Source organism: Puma concolor, chromosome A2, assembly GCF_028749965.1.
Source record: "Puma concolor isolate L17-30 chromosome A2, mPumCon1.1.hap2, whole genome shotgun sequence".
NCBI lineage: Eukaryota > Metazoa > Chordata > Mammalia > Carnivora > Felidae > Puma > Puma concolor.
The window spans coordinates 12,927,392-12,955,142 of NC_141668.1; the positions used below are offsets into that span (position 1 = coordinate 12,927,392).

Genomic DNA, 27,751 nt, shown 5'->3' on the forward strand with positions numbered 1-27,751 from the left:
TGCATTTGGGGTGGCCCGCTCTCCATCCCACCGAGCGAAGGGTCACTCAGGTGTCACACCTCAGCCCCTACCGGACCCCACCTCCCTCCCCCCACCCCCCAGGGCCTGCCTCCACATGCCCCACTTCTGTGAGATCTCTGGACTTCACTTATCAGGGGTTTCAACTCTGTGCCTTCTTCTGGATTCTTCTAGATAGGCAGACTGGAGCTAGGTCTGAAGGAGGCATTAAGAACAGACGTGGATAAAACCTAAATGCATAATAAATGAAACTCGAGTCTCGAATTGAGAAATGACCAAGCATTCCAACACACAGGTTGCCCTGCCCTGTGCCCCATGCCAAGGTGGGGTTAGGGCTCTCTTGTGCCCAGCCCCTTACCCTGCAGACCAACCCCACACACCGGGAGCTTGGAATGGCTGGTGTGGATCAGGGAGCCCATCCTCCCTCAGGATGAACGGGAGGAAGCAGCATCGCTTAGGAAGAAGGGTCAGTGGTTTCATGTGCCAGAGGGGTGGTGCCTTTGCTAGGTCTTTGGAGGGCAGAACTTCACAGACACTTCTGAGACACAGCCAGGCCTGGCACGATGCTTTTTATTGTTTTAGTCTCTTTCAGTGTCAGGGCTGAGGAGCTCAATCCACAGGGAAGTGGGGCGAAGGGACAGATAACCCGGCAGGAAGGAGATAAGAGGCGGAGAGAGAATCACGCTTTTAGAAACACGGGCTGGAAGCATGTAAAGGAGAATCCGGGGTGAGGATTATGAACTCAGGATACGCTTTTGGAGCTGGCCTCAGGAATCCTTTCTCTTGACCTGAGGAAGAGAGGGCATTGTCAGGGTCCCAGGGGCCACAAACAGTAGGAGAACCTGACTCTGCTCCCGACTTGGGGTACAGCCGCTGGCTCTCCCCATCCTCTGGTGCCGCATCCTGTAACGTTCTCCCCAGTCTGGCAGCCACCTTATAATTTCTTTGAGACACAGGAAATATCAGGCCCGGGTCGGGCTCTGCGGTCCCCTCACATTCCAGGTTCTACCCTCTCCCTCCAGCCTGCCCGCCCCGTCCTGCCCGCCTCCGTACCTTGGCCATCAGCACGAGGACGCTGACCAGGATGGCATATAGGGTGGCCTTCCCCAGCAGGATCTCATAGAGGATGGTGGCCGACAGGACCCCCTGCTGGTAGGACGCTGTGGGCGGGAAGGGACAGCACAGAGCTCCCTGTGAGCCAGCGCCCCTGGCTCCCACTCGCCCCCAGGGTCCAGGGGTGCCCCAGCTCTGGTGCCAGGGAGGCAGAGAGGAAGAGGGGGAGAGGGTCACTCACCCGAAGTGAAGCCACAGTCTGCAAGAGAAAAGGGGGATGGAAATGGATGAGAGACCCCATCTCCTAAGGCGGAGGAAGAGCTGCTAAGTCGGGCACACCTGAAACTAACCCGGAGTCACCTGTCAACTGTACTCCAGTTAAGAACGACACGAAGGTCACTAACATGACAGGCGGAGTCCGCCTCGCAGGTGGGCACGGACTCCCAGGCTCAGACCAGCCCGCTCTCAGGCTGGACGGTCCCTCCTGTGCTGAGCCAGCACAGCCTCGTCATCCCTGAAACCCGTGGAACGTGGTGGCACGGGGGTGGGGGCACCCCGCTCGGAGCTGAGCCCCACGGGCTGGGACACTGAGGGGCCCCAGCGGCAAGGCCCTGCGGGGCTGAGGATGCGGGGGGGAGGGGAGGGGAAATGAGCCCGAGGGGCCCGCTCACCCTCAGAGTGGGCTTTGGTCTTCCCGCTCTGCCCCACCCCACCCACCCCCCGTTTTCTGCATCCAGTCTTTCTGGTCTTCTGCCTGCCTGGACCCCCTTTCTGTGCCCCAACTCACCCCCCTGCCCATCCCCCCGGGCCCCCCCCCCCACTCACCTGCTCTGCCCCAGGTGTCGGCACTGACGTTCTGGGTGACGGGTTTGGCCTCGGGGTAGTCCCACTGGTCATCCTTCCCGAGCCCGTAGAACTGGACCTGGCAGCGGAAGTGGTTCCGAGGGTTGTGCCAGAAGGTGGCGGAGACCCTCAGCCGGCTGCTCAGACAGTAGCTGGAGACATTCGCGCCGGACTGTTCCTTGTAGGGCTCAGGGTCCGTGCTGACCCCGTCGCGCACCTCCTTCCCGTTCACCCACCAGCTCAGCTCCACGTGGTCGGGGTAGAAGCCTGTAGCCAGGCACACGAGCGTGGCCTTCAGGGTCCGGGAGATCTCTGCTTCTGATGGTTCAAACACTGTGACCTTGGGAGGGCTCACCTTTTTCAGGTCCTCTGCAAGGGAAGAGAGGTTGGGGCCAGGCCTGGTCTGAGAGCTGTCTGGGTTTGGAAGGACAGTGTGTGTGTGTGTGTGTGTGTGTGTGTGATGGAGAGGGAGACAGAGAGAGACAGAGAGACAGAGACAGAGAGAGCTGGAAATGGGGTCATCCTAAAGCAAAAATGGAGTTTAGGTCCTGTGTGTTTGGGGGTCACTGTCCCATTCCTCTGTCATTGTTCTCCTGCCTTTCCTGTCCTTTGTAGTTACCCTACAGACATCTTGAGTAATGTCCCTTCATTAATGTTATTTGATTTCTTCTCCATCAGTAAAAGCTCACCTGTCTACATTTCACCATATTATGTAGTAGTTATTTCAGGGGAGTGAGCACAGGATTGGAATCAGAATAATAGGATCCAAATCCTAAAACTTGATGTTGCCCACCACTGTGACTTTGGGATGATGTCTTAATTTCCCTGCATCATTCTTCCTTCTTGTGAAGGGAGGATTAGGACACTGACTCTCCAGAGGGGCTGGGGGGTTTACGTGATGTAAACATTCAGAAGGCTCCTGTCCTGAGCCGGTGAATTGCATCTGAATCTAAGAGGCTCAGGTGGTAATGGGGAACTGGGGATAAGGGGGGCATTTGGGGGCTGGGGATTTTCTTCAGATGACAATATACAGATGGCATAGGGTCGTGCACCTGTGTGAGGGTACACTTTTGTTTTATGGTGCGCTCATGAGAATGTGAGATTTTCTGCCTTTTTTTTTTTTTTTTTTTTTTTTTTGTGGTTCATGAGGTCATCCTGGCCATTCGTCTGCCTTCGGGTACGCCCCCAAGTTTCCTAAGCTCAGACGGAGAGCAATGTCTCCTTATGTCAAATTCAAGGATTCCTCAACCTTCTTTGCTCTTTTGCTTCCAAATGTTATCCTTTTTTTTCTACCAGTCAGCTCCCTAAATAAGCATCTGAGATCCTCAGAGCAAATTCTTGCTAGCAGTTGCTTTGAGACAAGTTTTGTCCTGAGCGTCTCCTCTGCAGAGTCGTGGGTAAAGGCCCAGGCCACCTTCTCATCAGCCTGGCTCACTTCTCCTGGGCCTGCTCTCCATTCATTGTATCCCACTCCTTTGCTTTCTGCTGATTTTTTCGTTTGTTTCTTGGCAATTCTGTTAAAATGCAAAATCTCATTCTTATGAGAATCTAGTTTAGCCTGGAAGATGGAGAAAATGTTCTTCTAGGGGATGCTTCACATTTCTAGGGCTGTGACCTAACTTCCAGGGCCAGCCTCATGGGTGTGTGACCCGTGTTCAGGACCCCACGTTTACAAAGGCCCCACTCTTGGCTTCCCGGCTGCTGTCACCGTCTTGAAATTCTTAACAAGAGCTTGGCATCTTCCTTTTGAGCTGATCTGGCCTCCCAACCTGTCAGCTTTGTCTCCCTGCAAACGTCTACTTGCTAACTGCCCCTATGTCCCTAGGTTTTTCCTGGCTGACCCAGCCTGAAGTACTAACAGGCTAACTAATAGCTATACTGCCCGGCTCCATCAACCACCCTGCTCAGCCTGGCGTCTTCAGTCTTGTCGCAAAGACCCTGGCTCTGGAATTGTACCAGCTTTCCTGGGGCACCCCTCTGACCCCCTCATTGTCAAACACTCAGTCCTTCCTGCAAAATTAATGATGTCCTTTGAGCCAGGTGTGATGTTTACTGGCAGGACAAACAGGACCTGGACGGCACTCTAGGGCACTGTCTACACAGCTCCTTGTGAGGCCGGGTCACTTTATCCTTCCATGTTTGTGAGTCCCTGCGGGGTGTGGGTGAGCTTGCCTAGGTGGGTGTAAGTTTGGTACCAGTGAGCCTCTGTTTGTATCCGCTCTGTGGGTTGGACTAGCCTCAGGCAGATTTGTGAAGTTTCTTTCTTGTTCCCAGTCCACCGCTCACATATAGCCAGCCCTCCTCTCCATTATCCACAGGTCAAATCCTGTCCCTCCTCTGGCACTGGGCTCACCCTCTGCCCTCACTCCCCAGGGACCACCTAGGGGAAGGGTGGGGAAGAGAAGGGCTGAATGATAACAATCCACCATTGCCGAGTACTTGACATACAGGGTCCTATGTCATCTGCACAGCAATGGTAAGTGATAGGTATTGGTGATGACATTATAGAGAGGACCCAGCTTCACACAGATTCATCTGCCCAAGGTCGCCTGCTCACTAGTAAGCCAGGGATTGGGACCCAGTTTTCTCTGGCTCTAAAGCCTGGTCTTTTCCTCACCCCTGCTGATTGCAGGAATCTGGCCTTTCCCAGGGACAAAGTTTAGCCAAGCCCCACTGGCTCCAGCTTAATGACAGTCTAACTCCAAATAGTGCCTGCTGTCATCAAAATAGTCCAGGTTCCTGTACCAGTCTTGTGAGTTTCTTCCCCTCTGTGGCCTCAACATTCTCAGCACCAGGGGATGTTCCATCCAGGTGCTTTCCAGATCTAGGAGCTTGGGATCCCCCTGGGAAGTTTTCTCAACCCACAAACACCAAGTCTGCATTTCAATGTATGTTTGGGACAAATGAACTCCTGCCCACCTGGGCTGTTGAACTTGGTGTGAGGTCTGAGATTTCAGGCTGGGGTGGGGGTGGGGACAGAGGGAGACATGGTGGGGGAGTGAATGCACCCCCCAGGGCTGAGGTTCCAGTCCAGCCCAAGGCAGGACTGGTGCTGTAGGCACACCTCAGGGGCCTCCCGCTCAGGAGAGGAAGGCAGGGGGTTAAATCTAACTTTAAATGCTGAACAGTAAATCAGGGAACCCTGCTTGTTTGATGCCTTCCTTCACTATTTTTCTGGCCTCTCTCTTCCTCTCCCGCTTTTTATCCCTTTCCTCCTCTGTCCAGCGGCCTCCCCTCCATTGAGCCCTCCCAGGAGCCGGCTAGGCCGGGTGCCCGCCATCCCTTGCTGGCCCTGCTTCTCCCCCCCCCCCCCCCCCCGCCCCCCTCCGGCTCCCAGCTCTGCGTAGCAGCTACACCTGCGCCTCCCCCAGCCTGGGGTTTCCCTTCTCTGTCTGGTCCTCTAATCCGGTGGCCCTGAGTCCTAATCAACCCTCTCGTCCCCCACTCACCCTGGCCCTAAGTACCTCCGGAGCAGGAAAAGAGACCTAAAGCCCCCTTTGCCCTCCGCCTGGTTCGCGGCGCGGGAGGACCCGGTCCCCGCCCCCTTTGCAGGGCTGACCCCGCAGATGGACAGCGCGCCCCGGCCCACCCGCCCCTTACACGGGGACAGAGGGGCTGGGACGGGGACGCCGGGGGGGGGGGGGGCGGGGAGCAGACTCCCCAACCTTACCTAAGACGGTGAGCCTGGTGCCGGGGCCGAAATAGCGCTCGTAGGAGCACAGAGGTCCAGTCCCGCACGCAAACCCAGCAGCGCCCACCCCGCCTCGCAGCCCAGGCCGGCGCGGGGAGCCCGGCGGGCGCCCAGCGGGTGCCCAGGGGGTGCCCAGGTGGTGCGCAGGCGGGACCGGCCCCGGGACCCGCCGCCTTCCCTCCCGACCCCGCGACCACTCACCCACGACGGTCAGCCGGCTGCCGGCCGAAGGTCGGGGCGGAGGCTGCACAGCCCCGGGCCCCCCTGACGCGCACCCGGCCGCCCCCCGCCGCGCTCACCTAGCACCGACAGCCGGGTTCCGGGGCCGAAGTACAGAGGATTTTGGCTCACAGCCCCCGGTCGCGGCACAAAAACAGGCCCGCCCCCCCGTCCCCGGCCCTGTCGCGTTCCCCGGCGCCTCCCGGGCACCCCCGCTTACCTAGCACGGTCAGCCGGGTACCTGTGCCGAAATACTGAGTTTCTGTGCTCACGGCCCAGAGCCCCAGGACAAAAACCCGGCGCTGCCCTCTCCCGCCAGCCCGGCTCCCTTGCGCGCCCAGCACCCGGACCCCGGGAGTCCCGGCCCTGGCCCTGAGCCCCGCCTCTGAGCGGGACCCCCAAACGGAGCCGGGCAGCTGCCCACCTCTCCATCCCACCCCGCGGAGCGCTCGGTCCTTACCCAGCACGATCAGCTTGGAACCAGCCCCAAAATACAGCTGCCCGGTGTTTGCACGGCCTTGGGAACCCAGACTCAAACCTGCCTTCCCGGACTAGGGCCCAGGAGGGGCCAGCACCCACTCCTTGAGAGCCAGGGTCGGTGGGGGAGGTGTCCAGGCTGGGCAACGCACCCTCCCTCCCACCTGGAGCTTTCTTACCTAGGACAGTGAGCCGGGTCCCTGGCCCAAAGTGCTGCTCATTATTGTAGCACAGTGGGCAGGGGCTGCCAAAAATTTCTGCTTCTTCCTACTTCCTTTGGCACGAGCTGAGGGCGCGCTCTTCTCCTTCCCGGGCTTCTCTCTCCCCACTTAAGGAACTAGCCTGACATAGTAACCTGGATACTGTAGGAGGTCATGGCCAATATGCAGAGGAGAATCAGCTTGGCTTGGGGACAAAACAGTGGAGGTGGAAAATGAATGGGGATCGGTGAAGGGTGGTTTGGGCTGGAGTTGGGGAGTGTTCCAGGCTAGACCCCCGTCTCTTAGAACTTATAGGGCCTGCAACCTCTCTGGCCTTAGTTCCTTCATCTGAAAAATGGGATAACATCTCTCCCACGGTGTTGTAGTGAGTTCTTCACAAGTAACGCATGTGCAAATACTCTGTCAAGGGCGAGGTTTGTGAAAAGTGCTGTGTGATGATCCCACTTTGACACTTCCTAGGAAGCTGTCTGCAACAGGGAGATACAGAGGCGTTCCCTGAGTCCAGGTCCACGCAAGCGCCCGTCAGGGACCAGCTCCAGAGACTCTCCCAGCCACGCCCCATCCAGGAGTGTTCCCTGGGCTGGGTGGGGATATTTGCTGAGGCAGAGCTTTTTGTAAAAGCACCTCCTCTACCTGAATCATTGTGTGCTACTCCCGCCCCCACAATGTTACAGCGTGATACAAAAATATTTCCTTCCCTCTGGCCCCCTCCCCCAACCACCGGGCAGAGACAGGAAGCACAGGTGGCAGAGGGCTGGTGGGGCAGAGAGGCCCCTTCACGGAGGCACACACCACTCTGAGGAGACCTATGTCGCCGGGTCTCCCCTCTGGGACTCACTGTGCCCACCTGCACAGACTGGCATTTATAGTGAGGCGGGTGGGAGGAGCCAGGAGTGGAATCCACAGAACAGGTGATGGCAGCTTGTGGCATGGGGACAGACAGCTGGGAAACCTCTGTAACCCCCAGTGCTCCCTGCACAAAGTCCAAGCTCCTCATCCTTCGTGTATTCCACACGCAACATGAGCACCTACTATGTGCCAGGCCTCGTGCTGTTTGCAAGGACCTGAGCCTGCCCTCAGATGAGCCTGCACCGACCTCCCTAACGTCTTTTCCCTGCATTCCCTGAACCTCACCTCTGGCTAAGCACCCACGAGCACCTGGCCCTGTTGTTTCGGATCTGGTTCATGCCTCTGACTGCCCACCACCACCCATCCACGCGGACGATCAGACCGACTCTTCTCTGAAGGGTTTTCCACCTTCTCAGACTCCTCCCTGATGATCCCAGTGGGAAACCAAGAGCTAGCCTCTGGCTGCATTTTAGCAGACAGCTCACGTTGCCATTTCAAAGCATCACTTTCTATTTCAACGCTTTCTATACATGAGATCCCCCCTCATGGTCAGGGAAGTGACTTGGATATCTTTATTTTCTTGGGGGTTAATAGCAGAACATTGCAGTGATATGGGCTTAATGAGTGAGTTAGTGCATCTGCACTATTAGTGCACTATTAGTGCATTCATACATATCAGCATATATATATACAATATATATTATATATGTGTTATAGATACTAAAGGTCCCTAAAACCAAGTATCAGCCCTATCACTATTTCTAGAAATCCTTTAAGAGGTCTTTGTTGTCTCATATATATGTATATATAATTGTATGTACATGCGTGTGTGTGTGTGTGTTGTATATGTGCACACACACATCTGAGTATCTCATGTGTTGCAACACAGAGAGAAGGCTGTATGTCACAGTCCTGTGAGTGTGGCTACTTCAGACAGGCCTTATGGTGATGTCTTCTCCTGAACTGGGTCACTTGGGGCCCACTCCTTTATGTACTCACTTACTCAAAGATCGTTTGTTGTGTACTCACACTGAACCAAAGTGCTATGCCATATCCTAGGGACACTGTAATAAAACATGTCCTTGTTCTCAAGGAGCCGAGTGTCAGACGGGGACACTTGAAGGGGTGAAGGGGCAGTGCCCTTCAAGTGTGGCATGTGTCTCATGAAGGCATGTGCACTATGGTAGCCAAGTATAGGATGCATGTGGGCCACCCTCAGGGAGTAAGGGGCAAGGAAGCTCCTGACAAGGCTTCTTGGGGGGCAGATGTTGGAGCTAAAGCTTTAAGAATAAGTAGGAGTCAGAGTACTAGGTCACTCCAGGTAAAGGAGGGCAAAACAGTCCGAGAGCACGTGGCTCAGGGATGCAGGGGGAGACGAGTGAGGTATGCGTGGAGCAAAGAGGCAGAGGACCACTGCCGGGTCCCCTGTGCCATCCTCAGGACAGTGGGCCGCGTCACCATGGTGACAATGAGACCACCAAGAGCTCTTAAAGGATTTCTAGAAATAGCAATAGGGCCGATTCTTGGTTTTAAGGGCCTTTATTTTCTACCCTCCCGGGAGCGATCAGGGGACATTTTCACGCCCCTCTGCTACTGCGAATACATCTCCAAGTCAGCGTGTTCTCTTCGCGGCCGGGAAGCCTGCTTGTCAAGTGAAGACGGTCATGTCCTCAGTGAGAGGGCGGAAAGGGAGCTGGCCCATATGTGTGAAAGCAAGCTGCGTTAGCCGGGGCTACCTGACCAGTTGCCGGTGGGCACGCCTGTGGGCGTGGGCTCTTTTTCAGAACACCTTTGTCCAGGGGGGACACGAAGTTCCTGTAGGAAACGTCACCATTTTTCTGGGCTGTTCCCGAGTAAGCCTCCTTTCATCTCATCACTACCATTCACATTTACTAAAGTTCTCCTGGCAAGGGAGGAGGATTGCTGACCACAGGTTGGGTCCCTCACTTTCCTCGAATACCTGTGGTCTCTCTCCTGACGCGAGTCACATGGGAAGTCAGAGATGGGCGGAAGAGATATCCCGACACTCACAAGGCAGAGTCAAGCCAGAACAGGCCATTTTTATTGATTCAGTCAATTTCGTCACGCGAGGCCCCCCGGCTTAGGGCAAGTTGAGTCGTGAGCGACTGCGTGTGCATGCACATAAGGGGTAGCTACTGGGGTGAGCAGAGGGATGAAAACAGCTCTTCAGAAGCACTGGCTATAAGTGGGAAAAGGAGGATCCATATTGGGGCAATGGCCGACTGGAAGCTCAGGACTCCTCCTCCCAGATGGCTTCAGGAATCCTTTCTCTTGACCTGAGGAAGAGAGGGCATTGTCAGGGTCCCAGGGGCCACAAACAGTAGGAGAACCTGACTCTGCGCCCGACTTGGGGTACAGCCACTAGCTCTCCCCATCCTCTGGTGCCGCATCCTGTAACGTTCTCCCCAGTCTGGCAGCCACCTTATAATTTCTTTGAGACACAGGAAATATCAGGCCCGGGTCAGGCTCTGCGGTCCCCTCACATTCCAGGTTCTACCCTCTCCCTCCAGCCTGCCCGCCCCGTCCTGCCCGCCTCCGTACCTTGGCCATCAGCACGAGGACGCTGACCAGGATGGCATATAGGGTGGCCTTCCCCAGCAGGATCTCATAGAGGATGGTGGCCGACAGGACCCCCTGCTGGTAGGACGCTGTGGGCAGGAAGGGACAGCACAGAGCTCCCTGTGAGCCAGCGCCCCTGGCTCCCACTCGCCCCCAGGGTCCAGGGGTGCCCCAGCTCTGGTGCCAGGGAGGCAGAGAGGAAGAGGGGGAGAGGGTCACTCACCCGAAGTGAAGCCACAGTCTGCAAGAGAAAAGGGGGAGGGAAATGGATGAGAGACCCCATCTCCTAAGGCGGAGGAAGAGCTGCTAAGTTGGGCACACCTGAAACTAACCCGGAGTCACCTGTCAACTGTACTCCAGTTAAGAACGACACGAAGGTCACTAACATGACAGGCGGAGTCCACCTCGCAGGTGGGCACGGACTCCCAGGCTCAGACCAGCCCGCTCTCAGGCTGGACGGTCCCTCCTGTGCTGAGCCAGCACAGCCTCGCATCCCTGAAACCCGTGGAACGTGGTGGCACGGGGGTGGGGGCACCCCGCTTGGAGCTGAGCCCCACGGGCTGGGACACTGAGGGGCCCCAGCGGCAAGGCCCTGTGGGGCTGAGGATGCGGGGTTGGGGAGGGGGAGGGGGGGAATGAGCCCGAGGGGCCCGCTCACCCTCAGAGTGGGCTTTGGTCTTCCCGCTCTGCCCCACCCCACCCACCCCCCGTTTTCTGCATCCAGTCTTTCTGGTCTTCTGCCTGCCTGGACCCCCTTTCTGTGCCCCAACTCACCCCCCTGCCCATCCCCCCCCCACCCCCCCCCCCCCCCCCAGCTCACCTGCTCTGCCCCAGGTGTCGGCACTGACGTTCTGGGTGACGGGTTTGGCCTCGGGGTAGTCCCACTGGTCATCCTTCCCGAGCCCGTAGAACTGGACCTGGCAGCGGAAGTGGTTCCGAGGGTTGTGCCAGAAGGTGGCGGAGACCCTCAGCCGGCTGCTCAGACAGTAGCTGGAGACATTCGCGCCGGACTGTTCCTTGTAGGGCTCAGGGTCCGTGCTGACCCCGTCGCGCACCTCCTTCCCGTTCACCCACCAGCTCAGCTCCACGTGGTCGGGGTAGAAGCCTGTGGCCAGGCACACGAGCGTGGCCTTCAGGGTCCGGGAGATCTCTGCCTCTGATGGTTCAAACACTGTGACCTTGGGAGGGCTCACCTTTTTCAGGTCCTCTGCAAGGGAAGAGGGGTTGGGGCCAGGCCTGGTCTGAGAGCTGTCTGGGTTTGGAAGGACAGTGTGTGTGTGTGTGTGTGTGTGTGTGTGTGTGTGTGTGTGATGGAGAGAGAGACAGAGAGAGACAGAGACAGAGAGAGCTCGAAATGGGGTCATCCTAAAGCAGAATTATGGAGTTGTAGGTCCTGTGTGTTTGGGGGTCACTGTCCTCTGTTGTTATTCTCCCACAACTTCACGATTTTTTTCCTGGGTTCCTCCATGGACGCACACACTTAGACTCTCTGGGCTAAGGTAGCAATGGGTCCTGATTCTCTTGGCTGTCTTTGCAGAGTCTCTTAAACAAGGCCTTGTTCCATATCTATCAAAACAGTATATGTGTCTCTTTTTCTTCCCCATTCAAAGTCCTTTTCGCCGTGTGACTGCCTCTTGTTTTAGATGGAGAAGCAGCTTTAGTAGAGCTGAATGAGACCAGATTGTGAGGCAGAGGGTTCTCTCGCTAGCAACATCATCCTGGAAACCGAACTGACTTTTCCTAATTGTCATTGTTCTCTTGTACAAGGTGTTGAGTGTCCGTTTAGGGAGGGGGAGCAGGTACTAGAATTAGCCTTTGTTGTCTAGAAGACTCTCTTTCTTTCTTTCTTTAGCATAGAACCTGCTTTGAGGAGCCATGAAGTCTCTGGCTATTATCAGATGCTCCACATTCGCTGCACTTATACTGGGGCACATGGGGTATGTGCTAGCTTGCCCGGGTTGGCTATAATCCCATGAAAGATATTGCTCATGGATTGAACCCTTTTTTCCTTCCAATGCCCAGCAAGCCTCCCTGCCAGCTTTGGAAATCCTAGTTCACAGCCAAGCTTTACATTTTTAAAAGCAGCAAAACCTTGCTGGGTATGAACAAATTCCAAAGTCCAAGGGCCATTTCATCTGAGCATTCATGTTGTAAAGTCCTGGGCCCTTTTACATGCCTGACAGATAGGGGAGAATTTCTGGAGTTGTTGGAAGCCATGACCTCATGTAAAGACACACAGGGATAAAAGAAAACACATCCATCTATTAAGCTTCCTTTTTTTTTTTTTTTTTTTTTTTTAAACCAGAATGGACTCTGCCATCTATGGCTCTATATTGACCAGAGGAATGATTTTTTTGGAGCGGAAATGTGGGGAACCCGGATGTTTCCACTTTATCCAAATTTGAAAAATGTTTCTAATGGGAAAATTGAGACAGAGGTTGGAAAAAGGCCAAACTCTGACACGTGATGATGAGCGCCAGGAGCAGAAAGGATTATCACGATGAGGTGAGCCTTTTATAAAGGTGTCCGTAGAAGTTAGTCCCTAACAACTTAACACCCCTAGAGGCTGGCGCTATTACCCCCATTTTATAGATCTCAGAGATTCTGAGATTTCCACTTTCCGATTGTTCAACCTCCTCCCGCCCCCCCCCCCCCAACTATCCCTTGAGCCCAGGCATTTCGAACCTCAGTAATTTGTACTTTCTACTTATTACACTCACCGGCATGTGCCTCTGTCTCTGCAGGACAGAGTCTGCTCGAGCCAACCAATCTGGTAGGACCAACTCTCCCGTTCTTCCCGCCTTGTCTCTGTTCCCAGCCCAGACTCATCCCATCCCTGCCCCTCCCCTCCGCCTGCCCCCCTCCTCCGGAGCATGCCAATGGTGTGTTAGCGTTTTATGATGGGCCCTTTACCCTACCATCCCAGCACAGGTCCTGAGGTTTGGAAAATGGGGCCTCAGCCTCTTTTCTCTTCTTTGTACCTTATCTGTTGCTAAGGTGGCCTAAGTTTCCAGTTGTATCAGAAAGTTTATTCACACCTATCTCCTCGGATCCTGCCAAGCACTAACCCCTTGCAGCTTTCATGACACTGCGACGCGCCTTCTGTCCCCGGGGCTCAGAAATGTCCCCTAAACCCCAGCCTCGCCAGTCCACACACCACCCCCTGTGCCTCCAAAGCCCTAGATCCCTTCAGGAAGACACACATGGGTCTTTGGAGACTGGTGGAGATGGAGAAGGAGGACAGGGAAGGCAAGGGTGGAGTTCTGAGCAGGTGGACGGTGTTAGAAGGATTTTGACATAGAAAACAGACCCATTCGCCCAAATGGAGTCAACCATGAAGGACTGGAGTTAGCTCAGGAGGGAAGATGGAGAAGATCTGACTCAGATAAAGAAGGGAAAGTAAAACAACACACCCCTGAAAAAGAAGAGAGTGAAAGAAGGCGGCCCGGAGAATGAGAAAACAGCAAGAAAACACAAAGCCCCCAAGACCAAGTCTACCCCCGAGGGTCTGAGACAAGCACAGCAGAGCAGCCAGAGAAACTCCCGGAGGGAGGGGGAGGCTCGGACTTCTGTCCGTCACCCCCGTCTCCTTCCTGGACTGATGGGTCACGCATGGGCACCCCCCCCGCCCGGAGCGTGGCCCCCAACCTGTCACGGTGAGCCTGGTGCCCATCCCAAAGTGGAGGGGTAAGTTATAGGAGCACAGCTGCAGGGAGCTGTGGTAAAACCTGGGGCGGGGGTCTCCTGCCAGAGGGCAGGTCCTAGCTCCCAGGGAACAGGCTCTGCCACCTTCTCCACCTGGGTGCGTGGCTCTGGACCAGAGGAGACCTGGAGAAAGGTCCAGGCATATGATGGGGAAAGAGGAGAAGGCTCAGGGTGGGAAGAGGCACACACATGAGAAGGAAGGATGAACCGAGGAAAGAGCGAGGAGGTCACATCAAGGACTGAAGACCCAGGGAGGACAAATAGAGGGTCCAGGTGAGCCACACCAAGAGCAATGGCAGCCACAGCTCCCCGGAGAAGGTCCCCAGGATAAGAGAGTTTACCTGACCCCTGACAACCAGCCGTGGGGAGAGACGGGGCCCCGGGTCCCAGGGACCACAGCTCTCCCACCCTGGTCCTGCTCCTTACCTGAGAGAGAGAGTTGAATCCTGTCTCCAAAGTACTGTGCCTGGTTGCTCCACAGCACAGCAAGAGTGTGACAAACCCAGAATTGCTGCTCTGGGGCCTTTCCTTCCAGAAGCTAGCATCCACCCAAACTTCTGGGGGCTCTAGCACCTACTCTGTTCCCCACACTCTCTGCGCCTTTTCCCGCTGTGCCCCCGTCCCCACCCTGTCTCCGGAGTCCTCCTGGGACTGTACTTTTCCAACACACTACCCCCCCAGGGAGGCCGCTTGCTTCCCCAAGACAGAGAGCTTGGCTCCACTTGTGAAAAATTGTCATTGTTACACAACACTGCAGGCTGCTAGGAAAACTGCCCACCTGCGTCCAATTCCTGCCCTTCCCAAGTGTACCCGCCTGCTCCCTTCTCCCTTTCCGTAGCAGAATTTTGGCACTGGGAGGCGGAGAGGGGGCACGCGTATGGCCTGAAATGTCAGGGGACCAATGTGGCCATGTGACCCCCACCCCTTTCTCCCGTGTCCCTCTCTTTTCTGGACGAGGGGGGAAAGCAGCAGGACGAAGCTAGCTCTAAGGCTAGAGGCTTCCCATCTACCGTGGCCATGATGGGGTGCGCTCCAAGGAGACGGGAGATGGACACGGTGACCCCAAGACGAGACTACTTGCCTCCCAGCACGGGAACCCAGACTTGGCATGGCCAGTCTGTGAAATTACCAGGGATGGAGGCCGTTCCCTCCCGATCGCCTCAAGGCAAGAATTCAGATCTTTCTGATAAAAATGTGCTTTAAGCTAAGCCCCCAGAACAGAGGCTCCATCTGGAGCCCTGCCCCTCCTTGTAGGTTCCCAGCCCTCCAGCCTCGACGAGCTTACCTACCACAGCGAGCCGGCTCCCTTCCCCAAAATAGAGGGTCTCGCCATAGCACAGCCTCCCAGATCTGCTTCAGAACCTCCCCTTGTCTGCTGAGCTCAGCTGGGATTCAGGGACAGATCGGGGTGTTCGTGGATCTCTTCGCTCACAGAGACACCAGCCCTACTTTGCATATCCCCGTGCATATCCCCGTGCATGGACAGTCAGAAAAAAGGAGACAGTGTGGCCTCCTGTGAAATCCAGAGCAAGGGAAGATATGAAACCCCTGCAGAGAGTTCCAGTCAGTGAGGAAGGTGGGCCCGTATCAGGGCTCATTGATTGCCTTCTGGGCTCTCTCTAGGTTTTCTCTGGCAGGTAACTATTCAGAGGGGGCAGTGCTATCTCCTCTCCCTCCTCCGCCGGAACCACCGAGGCTCAGCTCTGAGTTTACAGAGGACCACCGGTGGCTGCGTGGGTTTACCCTGACCGGGACCCTCCCAGGTACTGGTTCCCAGATGCGCGCATGACATCTCCTTGCCCAGGACCCAGGGGCTGGGTGATCCCTTCCCTCCCACACTTTCTGGGATAGAATCCTCCCGGTCATGCTCTGCCCGGAGTCCCCACCGCCTTACCGACGACTGTCAGCTTGGTCCCTGGGCCGAAGGTATAATCATAGCACATCAGAATATGGTCATTCTAAAATGGACCTGCCATTTTGGACCTGCTTCCCCTATGAGGGGCTTGGAAAGACCCAGAGTCTAGCTTACCTATAACTGTGAGCCTGGTGCCTGCTCCAAAGAAAAGTTCAGTGTTCACACAGTGACTCCAGGCTAGGAGGCAAACAAATTTGAGGCGTGGAAAGAAACGGGGGCTGTAGCTGGTGTCTGAGGATGCTGGGGTCAGAAATCCCTGCCTGTGTTTTACCGATATTGCATAAAACATTTTCAACTCTGACTCCTGGGGCCACAGAGCATGGCCAGAGTGTATCCAGAGGGTCCCACACTACTTTCTTGATTTTTTTCTGAGGGTCCATTAAAAGGACGTGGATCTGGAGAGAAAGGCAGGGTCCTAGAGCCAGTGACCATATCCATGGAGAGCGGGGATATCTCTGGCTTCTTCCTCTGTGGAATGGGTCACCTCCCATGCACCTTCCCACTGACCTTGTCCTTGGTTCTGTGGGGCTTGGAGTGAAGGAGTCTCCCGAGTCCTTCACCCGAGGGGCCACTGAGACATTCTTCTCGCATCTGGGCTCTCTGCCTGGAAGATTCAGTCCCGATCCAAGCCTGTCCTTATCCATGGTCTTGGCTTGACAGGTGAACAGGGGTGAGGCGGAGGCGTTCTGACCTGAACCACCCTCAGGCCGGTGACCCAGGACAAAAGTGGAGAGACTGTGGGTTGGGAAAGGCAGAAAGGTTTTTGTAAAGCTTTCCCGTAGAGTTGAATCACCGTGGCCCCCCCTGTCCCCACAATGTTACAGCTTTGTACAAAAAACGACCCCTCCCATGGTTCTGCCCATCAGAGCTTGGGAGAAACCACCAGAGCAGCTGCTCCTTCAAGGGCATTGGAGGGCAGGTCAGTGACATCACTCCCCCTGGTGCGAGGCGGTGGCAGGGGTGCAGACCGGGCCGGGGAAGGGCTCCTCCCCACCCCCATGCCCTTCCTTCAGGATGTTCTTGGCTTCTCAGAGCTGTGTGTCTTTGCAAGGCTGGCTGCTGCAGGGGCTGGTTTTCCCTGGTTTCCGCCCCTCTGCAAGATGTCGTCACTGTGGGGACCCACCCTCCCCACCCCCCAACCCAGCAAGAAGCAGCAGCCCCCTTTCAGCCTCAGGCCTGCCTGTGGCTCTGTCACTCAGAGGCCACACCTTTCATCCGGGAATGGGATCCCGCAATACTCAGACCCTTTGGCCCAACTCCGAACCTCTAGGGTGGTCTGGAGGGGAAGTGACCTTGAGCTACACTGCAGGGACGGGGTGGAGGACAGGGGCGTGTAGGGGTCCCTAGGTAGAGACAAAATAACAGCTGAGAGCTCCAGCATATTTTCAAGTGGGTTTGGACATGGGAGGGCTCCTGTGTGCATCAGCCCCCCTTCTTGTGGACTTCAGACGTCAGGTTAGGAAAAGGGAGTTGGGGACATGGAAATGAATAGTCAGATGCATAAAGTCGCAGGAACGCTCAAATGCAGTCATGGACATAGCCTTCTCCTTTTTATCCCCGAGGGGCAGACACATTTAAGTTGCTGGTAGATGTTTTACTTTCCTGCACAAGAAGACCTTGAAATTCAACCTCCAGTTGAGTGGCCTGGATCTTATTTCACTCGATGGTGTTTCCTTTTATTGCCTTTCAAACTGTGAAGTTTCAAACTATTAAAATCTGGAAGAAAAAAAAAAAAAGACAAACTTCACTCCTTAACGATGACACACTTCTGTGGAAAAATAAACGCAGAATCCAAAGAGAAATGACAATATGGGGAGAACAGTTGCAATCTTCCTCATGAGGGCTGATCTCCCCAGTATATAATGAACTCCTAGAAATCAGTAAGAAAATAATCCAGCAGCACAATAAAAATGGCAAAGAACAGATGGTTCAGAGAAAAAGTAACGCAAATGGTGCTTCACCGTAGGAAAAAAATCTTGCAAAGAAAAAGCTGCATTGAAATATCTTTGTTCACCAATGTGACTGACAAAATTGAATTAGGGAAGACATTCTATTAGCTTGTGCGTAGTGGGATATGCATTTCTACACGTAAAAGGATACCCATCTAAGTGGGGACCAATTTGGAAATATCTATGAAAGCTACAAATGCATTTACTTTTTCACCTGGACATCTCACATCTGGGCATTTATCCTGTAGTTATTCTTGCAGACAAATAAAAAATGTTTGTAAAATATTTACGTTATCTGGGGGTAGCAAAGAGATTGGGGAAAGTCCAGTGCCCATCAGGAAGGGACTGGATAAATGATCTGTGATACATCCACCAAATGGAATATTGCTCGATGCTAAAAAAAAAAAAATACAAATGTTTCATGATACTACAGAAAGCTCTCTAAGATACATTGTTAAGTGGAAAAAAAGCAAGCTGCAGATTAGCATTGCTGTACATTGCCTTTTGTCCCGCAAAGGAGGGGAATAAGAACTGCTTGCTTGGTTCTGCATAAAGATACACCAGAATGATACAAAAGAAACTGATCAAAGTAACTGCCTACTAAGAATGGCTGGAGGAGACAGAAACAAGGTAGAAGTAAAAGTAACATTTTTCAGTCTCAACTTTATTGTATTGTTTCAGTTTTTGAGCCAGGTGGCTATATGATCTATTTAAAATAAAACTTTAAAAATTGAAAGAAAATACAAAGAAAACATTGCTTTAAGTAATATTTTGAAATGTGCTACTTAAAAAAGAAACCTACTTGTGTAATTTACAAACTCATTATTTTTTCCAAAGAAGATCAGTTTACCTAAGAAGATATGTTATGGTCCTGACTTGACATACTGGGTCCCCAATCACTCAGGAAGCTTGTGAAAAATGCATATTTCTCAGTAGTCCTTAGGATACGTTGTGTTAAAAATCTTGGGGCGCCTGGGTGGCGCAGTCGGTTAAGCGTCCGACTTCAGCCAGGTCACGGTCTCGTGGTCCGTGAGCTCGAGCCCCGCGTCAGGCTCTGGGCTGATGGCTCAGAGCCTGGAGCCTGTTTCCGATTCTGTGTCTCCCTCTCTCTCTGCCCCTCCCCCGTTCATGCTCTGTCTCTCTCTGTCCCAAAAATAAATAAACGTTGAAAAAAAAAAATCTCTAGTATTGGAGTTATTATGTATTTAAATAAACAAAACAAGCACAAAATTACCCCGGGTATTTCCATTTCAGCACGGTGCTTGGGATGCCCTGCTTGTCCCCTGACCAGGAAAAGCACAGGCGCGAGCCATGAAGAATGTCAGAGTGCTATCTGGTGGTGTCACAAGCTGGGTACAATAGTGTGGCTCTGAGAATTTAGGGAAAAAAGGAAAAGACAGTCTGTGCTTCTTACTCACGAACAGTGCTGGATCTCACAACACTCTGCCAATAACCTGAATAAAAGGTCACGGATGGCCTCTATAGAGTGGAGAGTGGCAAGCTTCCTTCTTTATTCCTTTCCCACACCGAGGATCTCTTTTGTCGATGTAATGATTTATTTTCATCTATTTCTGTTTTCCTGCCTTATTGCATATCAGTAATATACCCTCTAGGTAAGTTTCCTTTCGGCCATTTAGCTGGGGACTCTCCCCCACACCGGCCTTACAAAGAATACCGCTCTGCCTACTTCCAGTCCTGATGGAGTTTGCCCCCCCCCCCCCCCCCGTTTGCTACTCAGTCACACTGTCAGTGTGCGTAAATGCCCGTGAAGTTTTTTTTTTTTTTTTAAGGTTTATTTATTATTTTTGAGAGAATAAGAGACAGTGTGAGCCAGCGGGGAAGGAACAGAGAGAGAGGGAGACAGGGAATCTTAAGCGGGCTCTGCTCTGTCAGTGCAGATCCTGACTCAGAGTTTGATCTCACAAACCATAAGAAGTGACCTGAGCTGAAATCAAGAGTCCAACACTTGCTTAACCCACTGAGTCGCCAAGGTGTCCCAAAACTCCAACCCCTCCCCCCACCCCCGCTGTGAGAGGAGTTTAGCTGGTTAGGCTGGTTCCAGTGGGGTCATTCATCATCTTGGGCAGCAGGGGGCAGCCTGTCCTTATTTATTTTAGACGGAAGTCCTTGCCATCTCAGCGTGGCCACTTGAGGGCGTGAGAAGAATGTGGTTCGTGCTGGAGGGGACCCCCCCCCACCCCCACCCCACCCCCCCGCCCCCAGCGGGAAACTGGGTTACCTGCCTGCCTTTCTCAAGGCTGAGATGTGGGAAGCAGATAAACAAATTGCATCTCACATGTGTGTAATTCTTGAAACTTTTCAAGTGAGTTCTAGATTCATCTAAACCCCAAATGTGTCTCCTGATTTCCTCAGATGAAACTGAAATCTGAAGAGGCTAAATGAGTCGCCCCAAGTCATACATAATGAAGTGACAGCTGGCACTGACACCCAGCCCTCCCTAAGTTCTAGGGCTCTGCTGGGGCCACTGCAGGGCACTGAGGCCTCCACCCCTCAAGGAAGCCCGCCTCCTGGAGCCAGACTGCCCGGACTCCCACCCACCCCAGGCCCTCTTATGTCTGTGAGGCCCTGGGCCGGTTACCAAGCCCCTTTAACAATAATACCACCTACCTTATGGAGTTCTTGAGAGATCTGAATCAGATAATACACATAAAGCTTCATTATGGTGGCTGAATATAGTCAGCAAACGCGTTAGGGACTATTGCTTTCACGGAGAGCACTGGCCTAGGGATACCTTTGCTGCATTGGTTCTCACGCTTTAGCGTGCGTCACAAGGACTTGGAAGTCTTGTAAAAATGCAAGAGGCCAAGCTCCATCGCAGAATTTCTGACTCAGGAGATGGGGGAGGGGCGCCAGAATTTGTATGTCTCCTAAATTCCCAGGGGATGCTGGTGCCACCAGTCCCCCGGTCTGCACTTGGAGAAGGCGCTTTCTTTCTTCTGTACATTTCCCTCCAGTCCTAGCTCATACTTGAGTCATTCAACCACTGGGTGCCTATTCTATTGTAGATGTTGTGTAATCACTAAATGTGCCAGGATGAGTAAGACAAGATTACTTGCCTAAGGAGCTCACCGTTGAAGGCCAAGTAGATACAACCACAATTGCTAGGCAGCAGGAGCAGGACTGACCGCTGTAAGCATGTGGCAGGAGGAGGAGGAGGACTCCTCCCTCAGACTATAGGGCCAACGGGGCCAACACAGGGCTGGGGGAGGAGGATCCCGGAGCAGGAGGCGTCAGAAATGACTTTCCTAAAGAAGGCGAAGGGGCAGGTGGGAAGGCATCAAGCCAGCTGGACCAGTAACACGCAGAGCTAGAGGTGAGAGGTCCGTGGCGTGTCGGAGGAGCCACCAGGATCTCTGAGCACAGGAGCAGAGACAGAGAGGAGAGGAGAGGAGTGGAGAGAGACCGAGGAAGGAAATACAGGCGGGGCAGAGAAGGAAGACCCTCCCATCTGCAGGGTAAAGAGCTCAGGGTGTATTTTAGAAGTTGTGGGAGGTCGGGAGCCAATGTCACATGCAGGACCTCTGTGACTGCAGTGCTGGGAGATGGTCAGGGACCAGAGCCCCCGTGAAGCACAGGGAGGCAGAGAATGGCCCGCAAGTCCGTGAAAGATCAGAGCCCACGGCCAGGTAGCGTCTCAGACCCCAGCAGCAGCAGGAGAGACAGTGAGGTGGGTAGAGAGAGCACAGGCTTCGGGGCCAGGCTAACGAGGAGCCCAAGTCCAGATTTACTATCTGCTGGAGGAGGTGCCTGATAAGCCAACAACCTTCTCTGAGCCTTTGCTTTCTTGTCTGTACCACTGGAATAGTAACCACTTCAGAGTCAAGAAGGGACCAGATATAAAAATGTCTGTAACGTGCCCAGTGTGGTAGACACGTGTGGGTCTCATTACATGGGATGGGTAAGAGGCAGATTTCTGCAGAGTGTGGGGGCTGTTGTCTCCCTTAGACACAGGAGCACGTTGTGGGGGGAGGGTCCAGTGTGGCCTTCTGCTGCCGGGAGGCAGTACGACCCGGGCTAGAAAGCGTATGTGTACAGGGGGCTCAGCAGAGGCCAAGGAGATTGGCGCAAGGATCTCCGAGGTGATTAGCTCTGGGTCCCAGTGAAAGGAGGTAGTGAGACCCTGCAAACTAGGACCTGTGTGGCCCCACAAAAGCCCTGCAGTCCAGACGCGGGGGAGTCCCAAGATCAAGGAACCTCTTTAGCACAGCCTTCTGCAAGGTATTGTTCTCTAGTAAATAGCCCCCCATTGCCCCCTACTTGTAGGTTTTTAGATTCCTTCTCTTCACATGCTGCTAAACCAGTATTCCATGGAACATATCTCGGGAGCTGGGGCATTCTGTTCGTCTCTAAGGGGTAGAGCCCTGTCTGGCCTCAGATGGGAGGATGTCCACAGAGCGAGAGGGCAGGAGGGAGCAGGTGCAGACACAGGCAGTTGTGAGAGGCTCACTTTATTAGGATATGGATGGCAGGGGGCCTGGGGGCTTTAGCTGTTGGCAGCTATCGTCTCCTTAATCCAGTCTGTAAAGTTGCACACCTTGGTGTAGACACCAGGCTTGTTCTTCTGGGCACAGCCATAGCCCCAGGAGACGATGCCCTGGAGCTCTCCTCCGCAGACCACAGGGCCACCAGAGTCACCCTGGGGAGGAGGCAGACGGGACAAGGGTTAGAAAGGAAAAAACGGTAAATAGAACCACAGAGTCTGAACCTTAAAAGACTGCGTCCTGGTCAGATCTGTGGTTCTGCACCCCTCCCATGGTGGCCCGTTCTCTGTTCTCACTCGAAGATGACTGTCACACAGACAAGCCTTCCTCGCTTCTTTACGAGTCCACTGCACGGAGCCCTCCTCCACCAACCCCACAGCTCTGGCTGGGTGTTCCAATCCTGCTGCTGGGCAAGGGTCTCAGCGTGGGAAGGGGTCGAGTCACCTGGCAGGAGTCCTTGCCTCCCTCGAGGAAGCCAGCGCAAACCATGTTCTCCGTGATCTGCCCGGGGTAGGCGGCTTTACACTGGTCCTGGCTCAGCAGCGGGGCGTCCAGGCACTGTAGCAGCTCGGGGTAGTTGGCTTTGAGGAGCAGGAAGAGATCAAGGAAAGGAAAAACGGGAGTCAGGCCAGGAGAGGGGACAGCCATCCAGTGCTGAACACGGAGGGCGGCCAGGGGAGGACTCCAGGCACGTAAGCCCCAGTGAGGGACAATGGGGTTCAGTTCCCAGAATGATCGCTGCTGACCCCCTCCCTGGATGTGACAGTAGAAAGGGCTATATTTGTCCTATATTTTGATTCTAGGGAGTCAACTCCTTAAAGCTTTGCCTCTTTCTAGCACCCAGCCCCGAGCTCGGAGTGTAGAAGGGTTCAAGCTCAGGGGCATGCTTGGTTCTGGGAGATGCGGGGAAGTCAGAGGGTGAAGCAGTGGGGGTCCCACTCACTGCCAGAGCTCAGGGTGTTGCCCCAGCCGGAGATGAGGCACTGGGTGCCGGCGGGGGCACAGGCGGAGGGCAGCGATATGGTGGACACCCGGGCAGTGAGGGCTGCAGGTGAGGAGAGCTTGATAAGCATGATGTCATAGTCCAGGGTCCAGCTGTTAAATCTGGGGTGGCGGATGACCTTGGCCGAGTTGATGAACTGCTCATCCCCCTCCAGGACTTCGATGTTGTGCTCTCCGAGCCTCACTTGGATGCGACTGTTGGGAAGAGAAGTGTGGGGAAACCCTCTTGTCCATATGCCCACTTTTCCCCAGGGTTCTCCAGGTTCCTGCTCATGGGTAGGACTGTAGCAATATCACCAGGCAGGAGAGGGGTGGTGGGTCAGTGCAGGTGTGAGACCAAGAACTTTCTGCTTGAGAGGTGGGTGGTCATGGAGCAGGGATGAGGTGAAGGGACCCAGTGGGGACTGCTCCTCAGCCTGCTTTCCCCAACAAACCCCCATGCACCTGGCACCACAGGCACAAATGACCTGCTAGAAGCTTCCCATGCATCCCTCAGCCTCTGTCATTTCGCTACCTACATGCAGCGACCTTATTCCCTCCCTTCTCGGTCTGGTAAGTGCCATCATCCTGTATGAGCTCACCCAGTGGTTCTCAAACTGTTGCCCTGGGACCTGCAGCCTCAGCATCACCTGGAAACTTGCTAGAAGTACAGAGGGTTGGTCCCCACCCCCGCCCCCACCCCCGGATCTGCTGAATCAGAAGCTCTGGTGTGGGACCCAGTGGTCCATGGTTTAGCAAGCCTTTCAGGTGATTCTGATGGAGAACCCTTGGTCCAGGCAATGATCCTCAGCTCTGCCACAGGATAGAGTCACCAGAGGTGGAGAGCATTAAAAACTCACCAGTGTTCAAACCCCTCTTCCTGAAAATTCTGAGTTAAGTGCCCTGGGATGGGACCCAGGCGTCACTATTTTTTGAACAGATCTTAGGTGGTTTCAATGGGTAGTCAACTGGCAGAGGAGACTCATGCAAGGTCCTTGCTGCTTTCCCATTGGACCTCACCACCCCCAAAAGGGTCCCTCCCTACTTTTCTGACCCATAGCCTTTGCTGTGTCATCCATTTGTTTTGGATGGGAGAGGCTTTCTATCCAGTGCCCCTCTTTGCCCCCTCACTTCTGTGAGTGGGTGGCTGGTGACAACCTTGCCTCTCCATTCACCCATCTTCTCCAACCTCCGCACTCCCGGGCTGACCCAGCACCCGAGAGGGCTCTGGGTGTGGGGGACCCAGCACTCACGACTTGTAGCAGTGAGCCGCAGACACCACCCACTGGTCACTGATGAGGGAGCCGCCGCAGAAGTGGTAGCCCGAGTTCAGGGACACCTGGTAGGGGATGGAGTTCTCCTCACAGGTATAGCCCCCAACGATCTTGTCATCGTCGTCAGTGGGGAAAGCAACTTGAACGGAGAAAGGAAGGGAGAAGCCAATTCAGCGGAGTGGGCAAGGGGAGCCTGGAGCCCTGTGGTTGGATCATGCTAATCAGGAGTCCTCAACAGGCGCAGAGATGACAGACTGGCAGGCAGGGGGCGTTACATCCCCAGTAGGTGCCCAAGCGCATAGCTCTTTCCTGAGCCTCTCCGTGTGTCTGCAGGGCACATAGCCCGGTGCCTGCTGGGGCTCAGGCCCAGACCTCTGCCGGGGGCACCGGGCAAGAACACAGGACATGCCTCACACTACACTCGGTGTGACACAGGTCTGAATGTGGTTTTCTCATCCACTGAATGCTTCTCATCCATCATTGCTCTACTCCTCACGGCTGTTTGAGCCCCAGATTGTCAGGATGGATTGGCCTAGAGAGGAAAATCTGGCTAAGTAGCCCTGGCTGTACCCAGCTTTTCCCATAGCTAAAAATCTACAGGAGCCCCCAGGCCCATTAGGCAGGACAAAGGCAGACCAACTGTTATTGCCTAATAGAACAGTGATTCCCAACCTTGGCTACACACTTGGGAATCCTAAAGTCTTTTAGGAAATTAAAAAATTCAATACACAGGGGCTACTGGGTGACTCAGTCACATAAGTGTCTGATTCTTGATCTCGGCTCAGGTCATGATCTCACAGTTGTGGGATCGAGCCCCGCAGAGGGCTCTGTGCTCACAGCCCAGAGCCTGCTTGGGGTTCTCTCTCTCCCTCTGTCTCTGCCCCTTCCCTGCTCACTCTTGCTCTCTTGCTCACTCTCAAAGATAAATAAATAAACTTAAAAAAAAAAAATTCAATGCACAGGCCACACACCAGGCCAACTAAACCAGAATTTCTAAGGATAGGAGTCTGGCATGAGTATTCTTTCGACTTCTCTAGGCATACCTGAGGTTGAGGACAGCTATAGGGGAGCTATCCCAGAGTTGCCAGAATTAAGCCTCAAGACCCCCGGTTCATTTCATGGATGACTGGCACCTGGTCTCCCTTTCCAGCCCCTCCCAACAAAGTCCTAAATGGGTCGATGATGGGGTTGGGAGTGAGGTCAGCACAAGGTGGGAGAGTCTTACAGAGAGCCCAAGAATGAGGAGGAGGGCTCCCTGGCAGGGGAGAGAGACTATCAGAACCCAGGTAAACACAGAAGACCGGCAAAGGTAGAGCAGGTGTCTCTGCCAGGAGAGGGGTGAGTGGGGCCCGAAGCCACACGTGGGACTCACCAGCAGCTCCCACGAAAGCAAGGATCAGGAGTGGAGTCATGGCGGCAGAAGTAGAACTGAGTGAGTAGTGGGGACGCTTTTATACCTCCCCAAATGAGGGCGAGGGGTGTGTGTGAGGGTGGAGGGTCACCGCTCCTCCCGGGACAAACACACCTGTAACTTTCCCTTCCCGGGGCCTTGCCTCAGCTCTGTGTTTGGCCATCTGTGGATTCGTGACCCGCTGGTGATAAGAAAGCTTACCTTGTGAGGGCAGAGAGGAAGAGCAGCTGACTCCTGGGAGGGTTCTGGGGTGAGGGGAAGAAGCCAAACCCCCATATGTCACAGCTGGACCTTCTTAAGCTGAGATGAGAGGAGGAAGAAGAATGGCCTGGGCCCTCTGACCTCATGGAGATTTATTGAACTCTAAGCAAGAGCTGGTATTGGAAGCAAACTTGGCTGCTGGTAACCTGAAGCCCCCACAAGGGGAGAGAAGTCTTGTCTAAGTCTTGTATCTGTAAGCACGAACACCCTTCTCCCAAGTCTAAACCACTGGGTAGGAAGGCCACACTCAAGGGAACCAGCATCCCAATGTCAAGAGCTGATGAGAAGGGAGAGGCAGAGTTTCTTGGGAATCTGGGCTTTCAGCTGGCTTTCCTTCCTACCTAGGCTTGTGGACAGGAGCGTTTGGAGGGAGAAATGAAGTAGACATTTGCCTGATGTATTTGGAGGACAGAAGGTCAACACCATATCCCTCCTCGTCGTTCCTATCAGGATGCCGATCTTTCTCATCACTCACACTGTCTTGGGTTTTCTCTCAGCAACCTCTTGGTTGCCCTGGGAAGCTGCTCCCGTGTGATGAAAACTTCCCCCACCTGCTGGGGGCTGGCAGCCTGAGGTCCAATTGTGTGCTCCAGATCAGATACTAAAAAGGGTTTGAAAGTGGTAAACGTGGGTTCTGATCAGAGAACCAGCAGTAGGTAGAGAGATTAGCACATAGTGAAGGGGTCGAGTATTTGATCATCGGGAGCAACAAAGGAATGGGGGGAATTCTGGAATTTTCTATTTTAGATGCAGTGGGACTATTGTACTGGCCTCAGTCCAGAGTTCATTTTCCCAGGAATGACTTCAGTTTGGGACCTGCCACCACCCACCAAGACACAACCTCGTAACCTATTGAGGCATAACCTGACCAGAGGGGACTAGAGGTGGAGCCAGTGTCTGTGCTCAAGTGTAATTATGTGAACCAGGTGGAGAAGCTGTCTGGTGAAGACACTTCTCCTTCTCAGCTCCTCTGAGCTCCAGGGTGGTGAAGAGCTGGAGCGGGCATGGTCCATGTTCAAATTCTCTGAAAGGTGGAAGCGAGGAAAGTTTCTGGCATTGGTGAACAAGGTGAAAAAGGCCGAGGAGTCTGGTGGTGAGACAGGAAGTAGGCTGGGGGAATGGAGTAAATGGAAACTGGCAGAAGTTGGGGAAAACACTATCGTGGGACTCGTGGTGTTGGGAGTGGCCCATAGGCCGGTCCGGTGCCTGGCATGGCTGGAGGCCAGCTTCCCCACAACAGGGGAGCCGCTGCTCAGAGCTCTGGCCTTGCCTATGGCACCCCCTCTCATCCTGGTGGGCTCACACCTCTGGGGGAAGGTGCTATATTTGTACAGTGCCTGACAGCTTTTAACGAGCTTTCACACACAAACAGCAGTGGCATGCTGAGCTTCGTTTGTGTTGAGTTTCAAATTTGGCTTTTCACAAATGTTTTAATTGTGAAATGTGCAGAAAGAAATTATTTCCATTTCTAGAGGAAGAGACTGAGAATCAGCAAGGTTCGGTGTTGCCCAAGAACGTACATCTAAAAATGGCAGAGCTGGCCTCAAGGCTACTGGAAGACGTGGAAAGCGTTGGAAGTCTGGGAATTGCTGCAGGTGCCATCTAAGGGAATGTCGATTTGGGATCGAGCCAGAGGCTCCCAGAGGACAAAACGTACCTCCTGATCCCTCCTGATGCTTGGCTCCCTGGCAGAAATAGAAGATTAATTAGTCCTCTACCTGGCACCCGGTCTCAGAGCCTTACCTTGCCACGTCCAAGGCATGGATGGCATATCTCCCCGTGCTCCTGGGTGGCTGCCCCCG

At 54.1% G+C, this 27,751-nt stretch overlaps 1 protein-coding gene and 2 gene segments (V, D, J or C); all 3 read right to left on the reverse strand.

The window, feature by feature from the left end:
* Positions 1-571: 571 nt before the first annotated feature.
* On the reverse strand, positions 572-15,637 carry LOC147582998 (T cell receptor beta constant 2-like). The segment is given in 5 exon segments: positions 572-806; positions 1,072-1,178; positions 1,313-1,330; positions 1,897-2,283; positions 15,551-15,637. Coding segments are annotated over 5 exon segments (582 nt in total).
* The window catches only part of LOC112866698 (T cell receptor beta constant 2-like), a 197,090-nt gene continuing 178,744 nt past the window's right edge, over positions 9,406-27,751 (reverse strand). Inside the window, 4 exon segments of the C gene segment in view lie at positions 9,406-9,668; positions 9,934-10,040; positions 10,175-10,192; positions 10,772-11,158. Of these exon segments, the coding sequence occupies positions 9,648-9,668; positions 9,934-10,040; positions 10,175-10,192; positions 10,772-11,158 (533 nt within the window).
* LOC112866699 (anionic trypsin) lies at positions 21,973-25,779 on the reverse strand. Its single transcript, XM_025929666.2, has 5 exons — positions 25,650-25,779; positions 24,257-24,416; positions 22,966-23,219; positions 22,467-22,603; positions 21,973-22,177 (listed from the first exon to the last, which is right to left on the reverse strand). The coding sequence occupies exons 1-5, from the start codon at positions 25,687-25,689 to the stop codon at positions 22,025-22,027; spliced, it is 744 nt and encodes a 247-aa protein (XP_025785451.1). The 5' UTR covers positions 25,690-25,779; the 3' UTR covers positions 21,973-22,024.